Source organism: Erinaceus europaeus, chromosome 1 (genome assembly GCF_950295315.1).
Source record: "Erinaceus europaeus chromosome 1, mEriEur2.1, whole genome shotgun sequence".
In the NCBI taxonomy this organism is placed as follows: domain Eukaryota; kingdom Metazoa; phylum Chordata; class Mammalia; order Eulipotyphla; family Erinaceidae; genus Erinaceus; species Erinaceus europaeus.
In genome coordinates, this window is record NC_080162.1 from 94330289 (window position 1) to 94350316 (window position 20028).

The following is a 20028-nucleotide window of genomic DNA, read 5'->3' on the forward strand; positions in this document are numbered from 1 at the left end:
TCTGCTTTGTCCTGAGGGCTGAACTGGGTCTAGGGTCAGCGAATACATGGACTGAGTTGTTTCAGATGTGAAATCACTGGTTGGAGTGCAACTGAAAGCGCCTTCCAGTCCAGGGACAGGCTGATACATTCCCACTCCCTTCCCTACACAGGGGCCCAGATGTGAGCCTGGCAGCCCACCCCCACTGCCTGCCTCCTGCAGCCTCTGGCAGCCGAGGGCTGGGCCCTGCCCCGCCCCACACAGCTGCAGATATTTATAGCTGTCTCCTTTCCCCAGCCTTGTCCAAGCTCCAAAAGCTCTGCTCCCCTTATTCTTTACCTCCCTGTCTCCCTGCTATAAACTCAAAGCAGAGGCATCAACAAGTTCAAAACATGTTGTTTTGAACAAGTTCAAAATGCACCATAAACTTGGAATTTAGTGGTTAAAAAAAAAATCATCTATTAAAGTTCTCTGGCTGGGAGTGGGAAAAGCTGGAGAATTGAGTTCCTGACACATTTTTCTTTGGGTATTTTTGGCTTGCAGTGCCTGCGTCTACCTACAGCCCATCCCCAGGGGCCAATTACAGTTCAGCTCCTTACACCCCCTCACCTGCCCCTGCCTATACCCCCTCACCTGCCCCCACCTACTCCCCTTCCCCAGCACCCACCTATACCCACTCACCTGCCCCTGCGGCTTATAGCGGAGGCCCCGCAGAGCCTGCCAGCCGCCCACCATGGGTGACAGATGACAGCTTCTCCCAGAAGTTTGCCCCTGGCAAGGGCACCACCTCTATTAGCAAGCAGACACTGCCCCGGGGGGCCCTAGGCAACAGCCCCGTGGGTCCCCCCCTTGCCAGAGGCATCATCCAGAGGGCTGAGCGCTTCCCAGCCAGCAGCCGGACTCCACTCTGTGGCCACTGCAACAACATTATCCGGTAAGTGCCTACTGTGATACTGGGGGGGGGGGGTTGGAGGGTGGCAGGGTGCTTGCCCCTGTCTGATTCAGAGGCAGGGCATGTGGGAGAGGAGGTGGAGAGAAAAGGCTTCATGATGAGTACAATCTGATGAGGTCCCTCGACTTCACCATCTGATCTGACTGTCTCTGAGCTTTAGTTTCTGTCCCACTGCAACACCCACTTCCCTGGTGGAGTTGGGAAGATTCCATGAGCTAAGTGGGTGAAACTTTCAGCTGTGAGTCTGGTGCCAGAACCTCCCCTCTGGGCTCTGGGAGTCACAGGGCTGTGTTGTCTGTGAGTTTGTTGGATATGTTTCAAGCTGGGTGTCAGTACTCTTTCTGACCCAGCTTTCCTTTAGGGTTGCTTCTGGGTTCTTTCAAAAGCATGCTCTGTGCTGCTCAGGGTTTTTTTTGGGGGGACGAGGGGATAGAAATGCACAGGCCCTACTAAAATGAGGTCATTTTATGCTTAGAAGCCAGGGATCATGCATAGTGCTTGTTAACTCTAGTGTGTTTATGTATGTGGGCTGGAGGTGGGGTGGCGCAGGTGGGTTGGGGTTGAGCTTATATGTACAAAAACTACACATATTTTATTTTTTAATATTTATTTATTAGATAGAGACAACTAGAAATCAAGAGGAGGGAAGGGGGAGATGGAGAGGGAGAGACACAAAGACACCTGCAGCCCTGCTCCACCACTCACAAAGCTTTCGCCTCGCAGGTGAAGACCAGGGGCTCGAACCTTGCACACTGTAACATGTGCACTCAGCTAGGTGTCCTACCACCTGGTCCCTTACACTTTTATTTTTTTCAATAATCAAGCATATACTCATTAAAGAAGAATTTTAAAAATTTTCAGAGAAGTAGGGGGCAGCAGGTGGCTCAACCAGTAAAGCGCAGATGCGCAAGGACCCAGATTTGATGGAGTCCCTGCGGGGGGAAGCTTCACAAGTGGTGGAGTGGTGGTGTCTCTCCTCTCCTTCCCACACTCCTCCACTGACACTTTGCCTCTGTCTCTTGCCTTCTATCTAAAGAAAAAAAGAAAAGAAAAGAATAGAAAAGAAGCCAGCTGGAGCTGAGGAGTCATGTAGGCACTGAACCCCAGCAATAACTCTGGTGGCAAAGTAATGATAGTAATGATAATAACTTTTAAAATTCAGAAAAGTAAAAATGAAAACATAAAACATTTCATCATGGTCTCACCGGAACTAGCTCTGTGTTCTGAATCTCCTATACTGCCGCTCTAGCCTTGAACAGCTTACTTAACATTCTGTGCCTCAGTTTCCTCAGATGAAAAAGGGTATTATTATAGTACATCCCTCCTAGAACTGATAGGAGAGTTAAGCAAGTTAAGAAATGTGAATTTATTCTGAGGTAGTGCCTGATACAGAGTAGCACCTAATAAATACTAGCCATCAGCACCATTTTGTTGCTTTTGTTATTGTAATTATCAATAGTCAACTGAATGGATGGTCTATAGTCTGATGATGGTAGACGTTTGAGTTGCTTTCTGGTTTTCTTTATTGGAACCAAGAAAATAATGCATGTAACTATGCATGAAGCTCTGAATGTCACTTTATTTCACTGAAACAAAATTCAGAGCTATGGATAAGTACAATGTTGGGGAGGGGGAGTCTCAAATATCTGATCTCAAGTTTGGGGCAGTCTGAAATCTATTCTCTGTGTCCCCAGGGGTCCTTTCCTGGTAGCCATGGGCCGCTCCTGGCACCCAGAGGAGTTCAACTGTGCCTACTGCAAGACCTCGCTGGCAGACATGTGCTTTGTGGAGGAGCAGAACAATGTTTACTGTGAGCGTTGTTATGAGCAGTTCTTTGCTCCAGTCTGTGCCAAGTGCAACGCCAAAATCATGGGGGTAAGTGAGCCGCTTCCGTCTTTCTTTTATTTTGTCCCAACCTTCACCAAGGATGTAGAGGCCTCTGTGGAGAGGCCAACAACTTGCTGCTAACATAGAGTTTAACTCTATTTCTAACCTGTAAGGAAGTTGGTTTGTCCTCTAAGAACCAGGGAGAGAATGACCTTGGAGTGATGATTATCTACCTGGGTCACACTTGAGGTTTGTTTACTTCACTGCAAAGCAAATTATTCCTTCTTAGCCTAACCTTACCATGCACACACATGCAACCTTGACCTCTGTTACCCCTTTGGTAAAATGATGGTAACCTTCCTCCCAGCTTTGTTAGCTTATGTTAGCACACAAAACCTGGAACCCAGCAAGTGCTACAAGGATAGGAACCCCCTCCTTAGCCACCCCTGGGTGTTTCATCAGAGTATCTAAGACACCTCTCCTGGCCTATTCTCTGGTGGGGTGCTCTGACAGTGATCAAGTCAGCTGGGTATGGGAGCCCCACTTTCTTTTTTTCCTCTGGACTTTGATGTGCTGAGCAGAAGCTTCTCCCCCACACCAGGAAGTGATGCATGCCCTGCGACAGACGTGGCACACCACCTGCTTCATCTGTGCGGCCTGCAAGAAGCCCTTCGGGAACAGCCTCTTCCACATGGAGGATGGGGAGCCCTACTGTGAGAAAGGTAGGACCTCTGTGTTACAGGGGGACCTCCCAGTCGGGGAGAAAGGATTTGGAGATTTCTACTCATGTCCATCCACACTGAGCCCTCAGGATACTCCAAGTGATATAGTCACACAAATATGACCTGAAGGAACTTAATTAAATGTTGCCCCTCTCTGCAACAATTCCCTAAAAAGGTTTTCAAAACTGTTGTTTTGACAACAGAACTGACAGACTTGGTGAAAACTATGATGGTTCCTAGTGGCAAAGGGGAAGGGGACAGGGAGGAAAGGGTAGAGAGAGGGGTCTTTTTGATAGTGAAGTGAGACTAGAATTTTGATGGAAGGTACAATGAGTATACTATAGATGTGTAAAGCTATACCCCTGCAATGCTATGTAATGGTAATGGTACTGTAAACCAATTTTATTTATTTTTGCTACTGGGATTTTAGTTGGAACTTTTTACCTAAAATTACACCATTCCGAGAGAGAAAGAGAGAGAGAGAGAGAGAGAGAGAGAATGAGAGGCCCCACACCTTGTAAAGCTTGTCCTTTGCATGTTACTCCCATGTGGTGGATGGGGACTTGAACCCATTTCCTTGCTTACGGTCAAGTGTGGGCTCTGCTGAGCGAGCTATCTTCTGTCACTACCAACAAAAAATATTTAAGGGGCTGGGTGGTGGCGCACCTGGTTGAGTGCACATATTACAATGTGCAAAGAGCCAGGTTTGAGTCCTTTGTTCCCATCTGCAGGGGGAAAGCTTTGCGAGTGGTGAAGCAGCACTGCAGGTGTCTCTCTGTCTCTCTCCCTCTCTATTACCCCCCCCCTTGATTTCTGGCTGTCTCTATCCAATAAATAAAGATTAAAAAATAAAAATAAAAAAATTAAATTACTTAAAAATTTTTAAGTAGTGATCTGGGAGGTGGCACAGTGGATAAAGCACTGGACACTCAAGCATGAGGTTCTGAGTTCAATTCCCAGCAGCACATGTACCAGAGTGATGTCTGGTTCTTTCTCTCTCTCTTCCTATCTTTCTCATTAAGAAATAAATAAAATCTTTAAAAAAAAAAACTCAAGAAAATAAACATTTGATTTAAAAAAAAAATTTTTAAGTAAAAGCCACAGGATGATTTTAACATTTTGTTTATTGATTTATTGAATACAGACCGAAAAATCAAGAGGGAGAGGGAAGATAGAGAGACAAAGGGACATCTATAGCACCACTCATGAAGCTTCTCAGAGGCTTGAACAAGGGTCTTTGAACATGATAAAAATATCACCTTAGGGAGTCGGGCTGTAGCGCAGCGGGTTAAGCGCAGGTGGCGCAAAGCACAAGGACCGGCATAAGGATCCCGGTTTAAACCCCGGCTCCCCACTTGCAGGGGAGTCGCTTCACAGGCGGTGAAGCAGGTCTGCAGGTGTCTATCTTTCTCTCCTCCTCTCTGTCTTCCCCTCCTCTCTCCATTTCTCTCTGTCCTATCCAACAACGACAACAACAATAATAGCTACAACAATAAAATAACAAGGGCAACAAAAGGAAATAAATAAATAAAATAAAATATTAAAAAAATATATATCACCTTAATGATTTTCATAGATTATTCTTAATTGTTTATTTAATAAGAAGGATCAGAAAATTATTCTGCTATATGCAATGGTGAGACTTGAACCCCACACCTCCTACATGTGAGTTCTTTACTCTTCTAACTGAGCTACCTCCCTAATCATCATCTCAGCCATTTATGTGTTATAGTTAGATAGGTTTAGATAGGGTTATGTATATTTACATTGTTGTGAAGCAATCTCATAGAACTTTTTCATTGCGCAAATATGAAATTCTATACTGATCAAACAGCTCCCTTTTTTCTTTCTTCTCCTACCCCCTGGCAACCACCATTCAACTATTCTGTGAATTTTATTACTTTAGAGACCTGATATAAGTAGGATTGTACAATATTTACCTTCTTTTGTTTGCCTTATTTCACTTATCATAATATCCTCCAGGCTTATCCATGCTTATTGAACGTAAGTAAGCTGTCCCTTCCAGGTTTGGGACCTAAAATGTCATCTCAGAACTGGCAGCATCAGCATCACTGGGGAACTTGTTGGGCTCTTTGGGCCTCACATCAGTTTTGCTAAGTAAGAAATTCTGAGGGGTGGGACCCACAATCTGTATTTTAACTAACTCTCTGGATGAATCTAATGTTTGAGAACCACTGCTCTATTAAAGCACTAAGCCCTTTTTCAACACAGGGCATCTGTGATTTGATGGGTGGAAATCCTTTTACAATAGCAGTAAAGTCCATTAAGTACAGGGTATTATTCAACTTGGAGCATAAAAGAATTAGTCAAAGAAAATTATAAAGACCTAGTAAGACAAATAAAAGAAGAAATAAATAAACGAGAAACTAGATTATGCTTCATGTACAAACAATGCAATGCCAGTTGCATTTGTCATTTATTTAATTAATGAGAAAAAAATAGCAGTTTTTAAAAGTGTGTCAGGGTCAGACCTGTGCTATCAATTTTTAAAACAAAGTTGTAATTCTCCAAATTCTAATAACAAAGAACAAATATGAAATCAAGTTGAAAACAGAAAAAAACAAAAACCAGTAGGCAAGACTGGACATTCCAGAAATAAATGCAAGCCACTCTAAGAACTGAACCTGTGAAATTTATAGATTGCAACACAAGAAAAGGAATAAGATTTGTAACCCTTTGTTTTTCCATATATAATTTATCCATTAAATGTGAGTCAGTTCCTGTGAAATGTGCTGAGCATGAAGATTGTCTCTGTTGAAAACTTCAAGCAGAAAGGTTGAGGAGATAGTGTAGAGGTAGCATGCAGGACTTGTATGTGAAGATGTCACTATCAGTAGCCAGAGCTACACACCTCAAGCAGGCCCATCATCATGTAATATATCAGACAGAAATGGACAATTCAGAAATAATGCACAAATGAATGAATAGGGAATTTTGTTTAAGAAGAATATCCCATCTCTCTTGGTTGAAGTTGGGGATGAGAATGTCTCAGAAGAAAGGCCTGACCCAAAGGACTGTAGAGATTCAGGTTGAGAAAACTGAAGGGCTTCCTAAGTAGGATCCTAAGCAGGATCTGGTGTTTTTTTTTAATTTTTTTAAAAAAATTTTATATTTATTTATATTTATTTTTCCCTTTTTGTTGCCCTTGTTATTTTCTATTGTTGTTGTAGTTATTATTGTTGTTGATGTCATCATTGTGAGATAGGACAGAGAGAAATGGAGAAAGGAGGGGAAGACAGAGGGGGAGAAAAAGATAGATACCTGCAGACCTGCTTCACCGCCTGTCAAGTGACTCCCCTGCAGGTGGGGAGCTTAACCCGCTGCACTACCGCCGACTCCCATAGGATCTGGTTTATACAGAGACATGGAAGTTAAAGAAAGAGTCCAAGCATTTGGAAACAGACTAGGATCAATGAGAAAACAGTCATGGTGAGAGAGATTGTGACACAGCTCTTGTCCTCAAGTGGAGGTGGCTTATCCTTCAGGTCTAGGACACAGCAAAGAATGAACTTAGTACCCATGATGACTTTCTCTCTCTCTCTCTCTCTTTTTTTTTTTTTTTACCACTCAGATTATGCCATGATGACTTTCTAAAAGGAAAAGAAGGAGAATAATGTTTTCTTTTTAGCTCTAGTGAGGTGATAACCGTCTACTTACTGAAGAAACTAATTATTCTGTCAGGGATTGTTAGAGTGCAATATACATAAAACCATTTGCATGACAAACTCTAATTAAACACCAAAGAGGAAATAATACTCTGGAAAATATATATACAAGCGATATAACTTATCAAAGCTCAATGGCAAATAGCTGGAGACAGTATGAAGTCCTAGAGAGAGAGTGACCTTTGGAGTCCATCAGGCTCTTTACTGGCTGTATGAAGGAACCTTTATAGCCCATTTCCTCATATTTAAACAGGAAATAAGAGCTGGAAAGACAGCTCACCAAGCAAACTGCATGCCTTGCCATGCATACCTTCTAGGTTTGAGCCCTGGTACCATGAGGGGTGTGTTATGGTACAGGGAGGGAATTCAGGTACTGTACAATCTCTCTCTCTCTCTCTCTCTCTTTCTCTTTCTCTATAACCCAATGAAAAAGTAGACAAGAGCTATGAAATTTCACACATTGGAAGTCCTGGTTCCACAATAAACAAACAAAAAATAAGGGGGACTGGGTGGTAACACAGCAGGTTAAATGCACATGCCAAAGCACAAGGACCAGTGTGAGGATCCTGGTTTGAGCCTCCATCTCCACACTTATGGGGGGGGGGTCACTTCACAAGTGGTGAAGCAGGTGTACAGGTGTCTTTCTCTTTCCCTCTTTGTCTTCCCCTTCTCTCTCAATTTCTCTCAGTCCTAGCCAACAACAACAATAGCAATAGCAACAATAACAAGGTCCACAAAATGGAGAAAATGACCTCCAGGAGCAGTGGAGAATCTCAATTTCTGGCTATCTCTATCCAATAAATAAACAAAGCTAGAAAAAGAGAAAAAAGAAAGGAAGGAAGGGAGAATAAGAGAAAGAAAGAAAAGAAAAAGAGGGAGAGAGAGAAGGAGAACCAGTGCATCACTCTGGCATATGTGATGTGGGGGATCAAACTCAGGATCTCATGCTTGGGAGTCCAGGCACTGAGCTCCAGCAATAACTGTGGAGGCAAAAGAAGAAGAATATAAATATAAATAAGGAGGAAATAGCAGGGTTTTTTTTTTTTTTAGTCTCTGCGAAGATTATATAAGACATATATAAAAGTCCTTACATTGTAGATACATAGTAATTAATCAAAACACATTCCTTCCCCCTTTAATTATTATGTATCTATCATTTTACTTATTTATTCAGGAAAGAAAAGAAGGGGGCCCACTGGTGGCGCACCTGATTGAGTGCACATGTTACAATGCGCAAACCCAGGTTTGAGTCCCCAGTCCCCACCTGCAGGGAGAAAGCTTTTTTGAGAGCGGTGAAGCAGTGTTGCAGGTGTCTTTCTGTCTCTGTCACTCTCTATCACCCTCTTCCCTCTCAATTTTTGGCTATCTCTATCCAGTAAATAAATAAAGCTAGAAAAAGAGGAAAAAAGAAAGTAAGGAAGGGAGAATAAGAGAGAGAAAGAAAGAAAGAAAGAAAGAAAGAAAGAAAGAAAGAAAGAAAGAAAGAAAGAAAAGAAAAGGGGGGAGAGAAAAGAAGAACCAGTGCATCACTCTGGCATATGTGATGTGGGGGATCACACTCAGGATCTCATGCTTGGGAGTCCAGCACTTTATCCTCTGCACCACTTGCCAGGCCACACTTGCATTCTTTATAAAGATATTTAGAATAAGAGCCAACACTTTTTAGTGTAACAAATATTTCCCATACATTTGTTTAACAAGTCTATACAACAACTTCAGGAGTTAAGTCCTATATTCTCAACTAGATAGATATACTATCTACTAGGAGCTAGGAACAGAAAAGCCACTTTGGACAGAACTGTGGAGAGACAAGCCTACTTCTGGAGGAAATGAAAACTCTGCAAAAGTCATCAAGTTTAAAGAATTCTACAGAAAATTCAGTAGAACAGCTTCCCTGGGGCACAGAGAAGACACTTTCTGTGATTAAGCAAAGGACCAAACCTCTGTTTCAGGCCTATGACTTTAAGCCCTTCACCATTTTGAGCCTCAGTTTCCTCATCCACAAAGGAAATAAAGGAAAAAAAATATTAGTGGTTCAGTCTCCAAGGGACTTTGCGAACATTTAGTTCATTCAGTGATCTAACAATTCATTAATTCATTCATTTGCTCACTCAATTAATTGTGTGTGTTGAGTGCTGACTTAAGTGTCAAGCACTGTGTTGAGAGTATGAGAAAAATTACAGATGTAGACCCTGACCTTGAGGTACTGTAAACAGTATGATTTATGTGAGAATGCTTGGCAATCTGTAAAGCATTATGCATTATTATCTTCTTGGACTATCTCCTTAGAGCATGACATGTCCTAAGAAAGTAGCTCAAATACTATTTTCAGTAGCAAAATTTTATTATTAACATGAGTGCCCAGTGGGCAGGCAAAGAACATTTTATGACTCCATAAAATCTTAAGAATCACCCATTCTTCTAAAATAGGCTTAAGGGCTGGAAGATGGCTCGCCTAGTAAGTGCTCAGCCTGGGATCAAGTTCCAGCACCATGTGAAAGTGTCATAGCATCAGGGAGAAGCTCTAGTGCTGTGGTGTCTCTCTGTCTCTCTTTATCTGGACTATATTCAGTGAAAAAGTTGTCATAGGCATGGTGAAATTATGTGTGCATGAGGCTTTTCTGCAGTCAAAATAAACATCAGTATTGGGAAATTAAAAAAAATTTCTAATGGGGTGGGGGATGGCCTATTTGGGCTCTAGCTGGTGACAGAGGCAGAGAAGTAAACCACCCTGCAGAAAGATAATGACAATTTCAGTAAGTATTTGCAAATGAAGCCAGAATAGAGTGGTAACTAAGCTGGAATCTGTACACTACCAGTGCAAAATCTTGCAATAGAAGGAGGGGAAGGGACCCAGTACTATAAATGAGTTTTTTGTCTGCAAGAGAAATAATCAAATGGATTTTACCCCCTGTCCCCTGGCCCACTGATTATGGAGTTGTCTTGGCATTGGGGTGGTATTACTAGACTGTGCCTCCTTGCCTGCCTGGGTGCCTGGTCCTCACCCTGCCTTTCATTCCAGACTATGTCAATCTGTTCAGCACCAAGTGTCATGGCTGTGATTTCCCCGTGGAGGCTGGTGACAAGTTTATTGAAGCCCTGGGGCATACCTGGCATGATACCTGCTTCATCTGTGCGGTATGTTTTTGACCTGGGGTTGGTCTGACTTCCTGAGAAGGGGTACAAGGGACCAAGTGGGATCAGATGATCAGTCCTCTATATTCTTTTCAACTCTGGCATTCTGATAGTCTAATCTTTCCAAAAATGCTAGCAAATGCTGTGATGTCTTTACATGCCACAGGCGAGCCAGGTTGTGTTACTAATAATTCTTTCTAAAACAATGTGAAAGCTGGTAAATAGTTCACTTGGACAGTGCACTTGCTTCACCATTAGTGAAACTCAGGTTCAAGCACAACCCCTGTAACAGTAGGAGAAGTTTTGGTGCTGTGGTTTCTTTTTTCCCTCTCTGACTCTATCTCTGTATCTGAAAAAGTTGTCCCAGAAGACCTGGAGACTACAAGAAACAACAGTGCAATTTTGTTACTCTCTGTTTCAATAAGAGTACCTGTATCCCAGGATACAAGGATCCCGGTTGGAGCCCCTAGCTCCTCACCTGCAGGGGTGTTGCTTCACTGTGGTGAAGCAGGTCTGCAGGTGTCTTTCTCTCCCCTTCTCTGTTTTCCCCTCCTCTCTCGATTTCTCTCTGTCTTATCCAATAGCAACAACAACAATAATAGTAACAACAACAACAATAAGCAATAAGGGCAACAAAAGGGAAAAAATAGCCTCCAGGAGCAGTGGATTTGTAGTGCAGGCACCGAGCCCCAGCAATAACCCTGGAGGGGGGGAAGGATAAATGTATCATGGCGGGGGGGGGGTGGTGGATGAGAGATAGATCACCAGGGAGAAAGCATACTTTGTCATGCAGGAAGACCCAGGAACCTGGAACCACTTGGCATAATGAAGTAGTGCTGTGGTGTCTCTCCTCTCTCATTCTAACCAAAATTGAAAGGGGAAAAAAATGAAAAAAGAAAAACAAAAGCCCATCAGGAGCCGGGAAATCATGCAGGACCCAAAAAGGGTGGGATAAGATGTGGAAAATTGGCAAGTTCAACAGTGTTTGTTTGTTTGTTTGTTTTGCCTGAGCGTAAGTGTTGTTAATAAGGAGAACAGGGGCAGGGAAATATCACTGCAGTTTACACAACTGAGGCAGCACTAGTCCCAGGTTCAATCCCTGGCACCACCAGAAGCCAGAACTGAGCAGTGTTCTGTTTAAAATAAATAAAATAATAATAGTAATTTTCAAAAATAATAAGAAGAACAGCAAATGATGCTTGGATCAACATGGGGGCTGGTGGCTTCCTATTATTATACATTGTTTTAGATATGATGACATGATTTAATTTTCCCTCAATTTATTACTCTGAGCACTAATTTGGAGTTTATTACTCTGAGCACTAAACTGGAGTTATGGAAAGCTAAGATATGGTTTCTTTTGCTAGAACCTGTAGCAAAATAAGACTGAGTATCATTTAATTTCCCAATATATTCCCATTCTTGATCTATAGTTGCCAGGAAATAAGCTTTGGGTTAACTATTAACCAAGTACAAATTTATTTCTGCTGAACTGCCAGGTCATTTTTACTAAGAGGTTGGCATTTACCGTCAAGAGCTGTGGATCAGGAAGAGGACATGACAATGAGCTTACTAGCATTTAGACTCTGCGTGAGGAGGAGAAACATCCTAGGTGTTGATATCTGTTCTGTAAATCTTGAATTCATTTGGGAAAAACCACTGTGCCACTACTACTTTTTAAAATTAATTGATTGATTGATTGATTGATTGATTTTACCAGAACACTGCTCAGCTCTGGCTTATGGTGGTGCTAGGAACTGGATCTGGAACATTAGAACCTCAGGCACTAAAGTCTTTTTAGATAATCATTAGGCTATCTCTCCAGCCCTCCTTTTTCTTTTTTACCCAAATTACTCAAAGGTAGATGATGAGAATGTGTGACATTATGTAGTTTAAATTTTATTTAAATTTATATAGTGAAAACAAATTTTTTATGGTGCTAGGCTTTCCATATGAGTGATTTCACTGCTCCCAGAAGACTTTTTAAAATTATTTTATTCCAAACCAAGAAAGATAAACGACATTGAGAGATACTCAGCAACAGAACTTCCCTGGCACTGTGGTACTATCACATAGTGCCATGGCTTGAACCTGGGGCTGGCCACATGACAAGGAAATAGTCTACTGGATAAGTTCTTCCAGACCCTAGATTACATTTTTAATATTCAATTTAAACTTGAATAATTTTTTAAAAAAATTTTGCCTCCAGGGTTATTGCTGGGGCTCGGTGGGTACACCATGAATCCACTGCTACTGGAGACTGTTCTTTCCCTTTTGTTGCCTTTGTTGTTTATCATTGTTGTTATTATTGTTGTTGTTATTGCTGTCATTGTTGGATAGGACAGAGAGAAATGGAGAGAGGAGGGGGAGACAGAGAGGGGAAGAGAAAGATAGACACCTGCAGAACTGCTTCACCTGCTTGTGAGGTGACCACTTTGCAGGTGGAGAGCCAGGGGCTCCAACTGGGATCCTTACTCTGGTCCTTGCACTTGGTGCCATGTGCACTTAGCCTGCTGCGCTACTGCCCGGTCCCCCGAATAATTTTTTTTTAACCAGAACACTGCTCAGCTCTAGTTTATGGTGGTGTGGGGGACTGAATCTGGAACTTTAGAGCCTCAGGCATGGATGTCTCTTTGCATAACCATTATGCTATTTGCCCTGCCTTAAACTTGAATACTTTTTATAAGTTTACAACATAGAATAACCTTAGTCATAAAGTTTGTTGCAACAAATTTCATGTTACAGGGTACAAGGACACAGGTTCAAGCCCCTAGTCCCCAACTGTAGGGGGAAAGCTTTGCAAGTAGTGAAGCAGGGCTGCAGGTGTCTCTCTCTCTCTCTCCCTCTCTATCACTCCTCTCCCTCTAGATTTCTGGCTGTCTCTATCCAATAAATAAATAAAGATAATTTATAAATAAATAAATAAATACATTTCATGTTTTCACTTTAGCACTCCTCAGTATATGGGGTGTGTTATATTTATTCTGTGTATGTATGTGTGTATATTGACTGGTGCATGAGGGCTGCCCTAATAAATGTCACTAATAGCTTAGAGGCTGGCTCATAGTACACCTGGTAGATCGCACATATTACAACGCACAAGGATCGGGGTTCAAGCCTCTGGTTTCCACTGCAAGGGGGAAATTCCACAAGCAGTGCTAAAGTAGTGTTGCTGATGCTCTCTTTCCCTCTCTGTCTCCCTTACTCTCTTCTCTATCCACAATAAATGCATAAACACAATAATTTTTAAAAATAGCTTAATTAATAGACATTTCTTTTTACAGAGTCCTTGAGACTAGATACTCAAACTCAAGGTGACAGCAGGACCATATTCCCCTTCCTCTTGTTTCTAGTGGTTTCTAACAATCCTTGATGTTTCTTGTTCTGTACCTATATAACTCCAATCTCTGCCTCCCTCATCAAATCCCTCTGAATGGCTGTGTCTTCACATGGCGTTCTCTTGTATGTATCCCTGTGTGCTTCTCCTCTTCTTATAAGCATACAGGTAATGTTGGACAAAAGGTTCCTTACTCCAGTATGATCACATATTAATTACATCTGCAAGGATCTAAATTTATCTCTGTACTAAGGAGGCTGGAGATAATAGGTGTAAAGACTTCAACATATAAAGGAGGAGGGGGGAGCACAGTTAAATCTGTAACAGTTTGACTTTCCAGCTCTTTTTAAAAATTTTTATTTGTGGGAATCAGGCGGTAGTGCAGCAGGTTAAGCGCACATGGTGCAAAGTGCAAGGACCAGCATAAGGATCCCGGTTCAAGCCCCCAACTCCCCACCTGCAGGGGAGTCATTTCACAGGCGGTGAAGCAGGTCTACAGGTGTCTATCTTTCTCTCTCCCCCTCTCTGTCTTTCCCTCCTCTCTTGGTTTCTCTCTGTCCTATCCAACAACAATGACATCAATAAAACAATAAAGGCAACAAAAGGGAATAAATAAATATTTTCTAAAAATTAAAATTTTTTAAATTTATTTGTTATTGGATAGAGATAGAGAAATTGAGAGGGGAAGGGGAGGTAGAGAGGGAGAGAGACAGAGAGACAGAGAGACACCTGCAGCCTTGCTTCACCACTCATGAAGCTTTCCCCCTGCAGGTGGGGACCAGGGTCTTGAACCCCGGTCCTTTCACACTGTAATGTGAGCCCTTAACCAGGTACACCACTGTCCGGCCCCCAACTTCCAGCTCTTTGAACAGACTTTTTAGTTACCTTTCAGGACCCTTTAATATATCAAGGTCTCTGCTCTGAAAGGGGGCAATGCTATGAATGCTATACTGACTTGGGGTTGCCCCCATTATTTAGTAAGACACAGAATAGGGCTCTTTGACTCTTATATTCAAGCCAAGGTGTATCTGATCCAGAATTGCTGCCTGCAGGTCTGTTTAGCCAACTTCTTTTTTTTATTTTTCATTTTTATTTAAGAAAGGAGACATTAACAAAATCATAGGATGGGAGGGTACAACTCCACACAATTCCTGCCACCCCATCTCTATATCCCATCCCCTCTCCACTAGCTTTCCCATTCTCTATCCCTCTGGGAGCATGGACCCAGGGTTGTTGTGGGTTGCAGAAGGTGGAAGGTCTGGCTTCTGTAATTGCTTGGTTTAGCCAACTTCTAGAAAGACCTAAGAAACTTGGAGAAGGACCAGGATACCAGTGGCACAGAAACCCTATTATCCAAGAGCAGATCAATGAGATGACTGTGTCATATGGAAAGGAAACTATATAGCCAGGATGACCATGGGTGTGCTCTTCAATGCTGCTGTGTTTGACTGAAAGTACATACAAGTCCCACAGAGAGGTCAGGAGACGCAGTAAAATTTGGGATTGTCCTTCCACCTTCTGCACCCCATAATGTCCCTTGGTCCATGCTCCCAGAGGGATAAAGAATAGGAAAACTCTCAGGGGAGGGAATGGGATACGGAGTTCTGGTGGTGGGAATTGTGTGAAGTGGTACCCCTCTTATCCTATGGTTTTTGTCAGTGTTTCCTTTTTATAAATAAAAATTATTAAAAAAGCAAAAAATAATAAAAATAAAAATTTTTAGGGATTGTTCAAGATGGTAATTTCAAATAAATTCTGGTCAAGGGAGGAGGAGGAGGGAAGAGGGGGTAGAGGAGGGGAAAAGAGGGGAGAAGGAGGGGGGAGGAGGGGGCAGAGGGGGAGGAGGGGGTAGAGGGGGAGGAGGGGGTAGAGGGGGAGGAGGGGGTAGAGGGGGAGGAGGGGGCAGAGGGGGAGGAGGGGGCAGAGGGGGAGGAGGGGGTAGAGGGGGAGGAGGGGGTAGAGGGGGAGGAGGGGGCAGAGGGGGCGGAAGGGGATGGGGGAGGGGGTGGAAGGGGATGAGGGGGAAAAAGAGGGGGAAGAAGAGGGGGAAGAGGGCTAGAACCGGGATCCTTACCGGATCCTTGTGCTTTGCACCACCTGCACTTAATCCACTGTGCTACCACCCAACTCCCAATCTTGAATTTTTAATAGTTCAAGTCATCTGCTCTATTTTAGTCATTAAAAATATGTAGTGGTGGTCCAGGAGTTGGCGCAGTGATAAAGCTTTGGGCTCTCAAGCAGGAGGTCCTGAGTTTAATCCCCGGCAGCACATGTGATATCCTCATATCTTTCTCATTAATAAATTTAAAAAAAACTAAAAAAAAGATATAAAGCAGGAAAAATTGTTTAAAAAAATTTGTAGTGGTGGCAAGGGAGATAACACCACAGTTTATGCAACAGATTTTCATCTCTAAAACTCTTGCTCATGTTCCCCTGCCTCATGGGGGTTGCAAAGCCCTGTTTCACACACATCTGTTCTCTGTCCCAGGTCTGTCATGTGAATCTGGAGGGGCAGCCTTTCTACTCTAAGAAGGACAGACCTCTCTGCAAGAAGCACGCTCATGCCATCAACGTGTAGAAAGCCCAGGGCATCTGCTGTGGTCAAGCCAGGAGCTGCTGGCAACAAAAGCTTCAAGGAGGCTGATATTTCTTTGGGGGGAAATGGGGAAGACAGGAAGCAACTAAAAACTTTTGAAGTATAATTTTAGTCCTTTCTTCAGCATACAAATCTTGTATTTACATAATTCAGACTAGAAGCCAAATGAAGATTCTAAACCAAGTCAGTAATTAATCCAAGACTGGAATTGTACTTCAAACAGTTCAGGACAGAATTCCAAGAACTTAAAAATGAAAAACAATAAGTAACTTTCCCAAAGTGATACATTTTGCTGAGGTCTCCAGAGCAGAAACAGAGCTCAGAGCAGTTAGAGAATCTGAAGAATTCTGTGGAGCTTTTTAGAGCTCTTCTGGCAAATAACTTAAAGTGCCAAACGGTACTCGCTGCAGGGTATTTTTAGAGCCATAGCTGAGAGCTTGTTAGCTAAGACCAATTGGGCTTTCCTCACCAAAAAAGGAAGTGTTATTCCATTACTAACGTCATGGAGATACTACCTCTGTGCATCAGACTTTAGACCTTGAATGACTTGAACGTTCTAGAGGAAATCCAGAGAGATGTTTTCTGGCAATTGCTGAGTATTCAACATGTTTTTGAGAAGGTCTCACACTTCAGACATCTGAGAACAGATAGACTGTTCACCTACCTTCTTTGAGTCTGAAACAGCCAATATCCCCAGAAAGTTTCACTCCTTTTTTGAGTTGTGATGGGTAATTGAAATTGGGATTTTCTTATTTAGCTTTGCTGTGTGTGGGAGAGGTTTTTTTTTTCCCCCCTCTTTTTCCTTTTCCTTTTCTTTCCTTTCTCTCTTTCTTTAAACCAGAGCACTGCTCAGCTCTGACTAATGGTGGTGTCAGGGATTGAACCTGGGACCTCAGAGCCCTAAGCATGAAATGTTTTTGCGTAGTCATTATGCAAAATCTCATCATCAAACCAAGAGGAGGCTTTTAAATGACTCTGGGTTGTTTGGTTGTCTTGCTTTAAGAGGTTCCTCAGCATGAGTGGCTAGTCTTGTGCATGTTTTTCATTCCCAATCCTGACTGCTCACTTCTGAAGTCTTCCTCAGCACTGTCCCCCACTCAACAGCCCTAGTGACCTGTGGAAAAGAGACGGTGTCTGAAGCAGGATGGCAGAATAAGCTGAAAACAGGCCCAAACTCTGGGTAATGAAGAGGAAAGAAACTTTCTTTCTGCCGGTCTCAATAAGAGTACTCAGGATGGCTAGAGGTCCCACCTCAGACAGGCAGCACCCTTCTCTCAAGTTCCGTAAAATGTAGCACACCAATTATGTGCCATTGTGTTGATTGCTAGAAGGAAAAGATAGAGCGTTGTGCACTCATTTGCCATTTGGGCTAGTATTTTTGAAACTATCTGAGCTGAATTAACCTAGCAATTATTTAAGTATGCATTAAAATACCTTCAAGTCTTTAAACTTCTTTTAAAAATATTCATGAATAGTTTGAGTTAAATAAGCATTTTTAAAGCTGTTTGGTGGTAAAAGGGAGAAGCTAAGTTTCTGGAGCTGGCAATAATAGACTCTTTCCCTTTTAGAAAGCACTGTTATGCTTGTTGAAAATGGCGTTGAAGCAAGTAGTGTGAGTGGATGTTTCTCACTTGAGCACAACACTTACAGCTATGTATCTAATAGGAGGCCTGTGTTTGTTTTTTCCCAGCTGCCTTGGGGAGTACCAGGAAGGACAGAAACGTGTTTCTACCATAGGGCCTTTCTTTATCCGAAGAGAAAACACCAAGCAGAGTAAAATCTGCTGGGAGTGCCTCCAGATTTTTCAGGTGTTGCAAACCAATACCTTGGAGCATTCTGTTATTTTTGGAGAGTTCAAATATACAGAGACAAGAAGGTTGCTGACTGTACAGAATGTCTCTAGGCAGGTTTCTTTTTTTTTTTTTTTAATTTATTTGATTTTGTTGCCCTTGTTTTTTTATTGTTGTTGTAGTTATTATTGTTGTTATCGCTGTCATCGTTGTTAGATAGGACAGAGAGAAATGGAGAGAGGAGGGGAAGACAGAGAGGAGGAGAGAAAGATAGACACCTACAGACCTGCTTCACCACCTGTGAAGCGACCCCTCTGCAGGTGGGGAGCCGGGGGCTCAAACCAGGATCCTTCTGCCGGTCCTTGCACTTTGCGCTATATGCGCTTAACCGGCTACACTACGCCAGATTCCTGCAGGTTTCTTTTTTTCTAAAAAAAAAAAAAAGAAAGAAAGAAAAGAAATCTACGGGGAGGGAGAGACAGCTGACAACCATGTGGAAGTACCACAGTACTGGGGTGAAGCTCTCCTGCTATGGTCTGGTCTATTTCTCTCAGTGCCTGTTTGAAAGAGGCAGTCAGCCCTGAAGCAGTAAAATTTCTCATGTATGAGGCCTTGGCTCCACAAAACAAACAAACAAAAATCTATTAAGTTATCAGGGGCTAGTCTCAAGGAAAGGAGAAATAGATCTCTAGAGTTAAGTTTGCAAAATACAGTTTTAAAGGGTTTATGCACATGCATAGAAATGAGTTCATTAAAAAGTGTTTATCATTGAAGTGGAAAGTAAAATTTCATAGTCACATATGAATTGGTTTTTCTATATCTTAGGGCAGGTATAGATTCTGAGGGACGTTTTTATTTACCAAAACACAAAACAAACTAAAAGCATTCTAAATGTAGCAGGGAATAGAGGTACTTTTGAATATGGTTCCATTAAATGTAAGTTCAGAGAAGTGTCAAGGATAAGGATGTAGCTATTTCAAGTTAACATAATCAATGTACTTCAACACCAAACACAGCTTTTAATAGTTCATGAAGAAAGGACATTGTGGATCTGTAGTTGTTATCTCTTCATTGTTGACATTTATTTAACATTTATAAACATTAACACGTTGCACCTGAGTGACTTGTATCTGCAGTGCTGGTGTTAGGAATCTAGCTTTTATAATGTTAACTTTTCAACCCAGGTACTCTTACCTTTTTTTTTTTTAATATGTTAGAAGTGGAATGTAGTGTGTTGGAAGTGTGCATAAAAATATTTTGCATGTTTTTTCTTTATTTTGTGGGGAGGTAGTGGGGGAGTGTGCTAATTTTACTTTTTGGTAAAATAAAATCCAAAAGAGAATATGCAAATACAAGTTTTTTTTCCTGTGTAATTTTTTTTCATGTACCAGAAGTCAAAATATCAAAAGTCAAAATAAAACTTTGAAACAAAACCAAATGTCCTGTGGAGTAGAAGCACATATGCTGACTTGCTTACTCTGTTATTAATGTAACTCAACAGAAGATTAAGTGCTTTATTGAAACAGACAGGAAGATGTGAATAATATGAATGTTTTGCATATATTACAGAAGCCAGACCTTCTACCTTCTGCAACCCTCAATGACCCTGGGTCCATGCTCCCAGAGGGATAGAGAATGGGAAAGCTACTGGGGAGGGGGTGGGATATGGAGATTGGGTGGTGGGAATTGTGTGGAATTGTACCCCTCCTACCCTATGGTTTTGTTAATTAATCCTTTCTTAAATAAAAAAAATAAATAAAAAGTATACTAAAGCTAAAAAAAAAAAAAAGAATGTTTTGCATATAAAGCAAATTTACCAGGTAAATATTAAACTGGTGGCCAGGCTTTACCTTCTCCTTTTAGGTTAATTTATTTAGCTACTTAATGGTTAAACATTTCAGATATATTTATTTTTATTATGCCTGAATGGCTTCATGTATTTTCTTCTTTGTCTTTTGTTTTGAATAAGCTCAGAGAACATCCTCTCATGGCAATTTTTATTAT

The 20028-nt window shown here is 42.0% G+C and overlaps 1 protein-coding gene across 8 annotated transcripts in view; it reads left to right on the forward strand.

Moving 5' to 3' along the window:
• LDB3 (LIM domain binding 3) overlaps positions 1-19379 on the forward strand; it is a 73648-nt gene extending 54269 nt beyond the window's left edge. For all 8 annotated transcript variants that reach the window (XM_007530202.3, XM_007530204.3, XM_007530205.3 and 5 more), the window contains 5 exons: positions 523-913; positions 2626-2806; positions 3360-3480; positions 10189-10304; positions 16127-19379. In XM_007530202.3, the coding sequence (XP_007530264.2) occupies positions 523-913; positions 2626-2806; positions 3360-3480; positions 10189-10304; positions 16127-16216 (899 nt within the window). In that variant the 3' untranslated portion in view covers positions 16217-19379. The remainder of the gene's footprint in view (positions 1-522; positions 914-2625; positions 2807-3359; positions 3481-10188; positions 10305-16126) is intronic.
• The last annotated feature ends 649 nt before the right edge of the window (positions 19380-20028 follow it).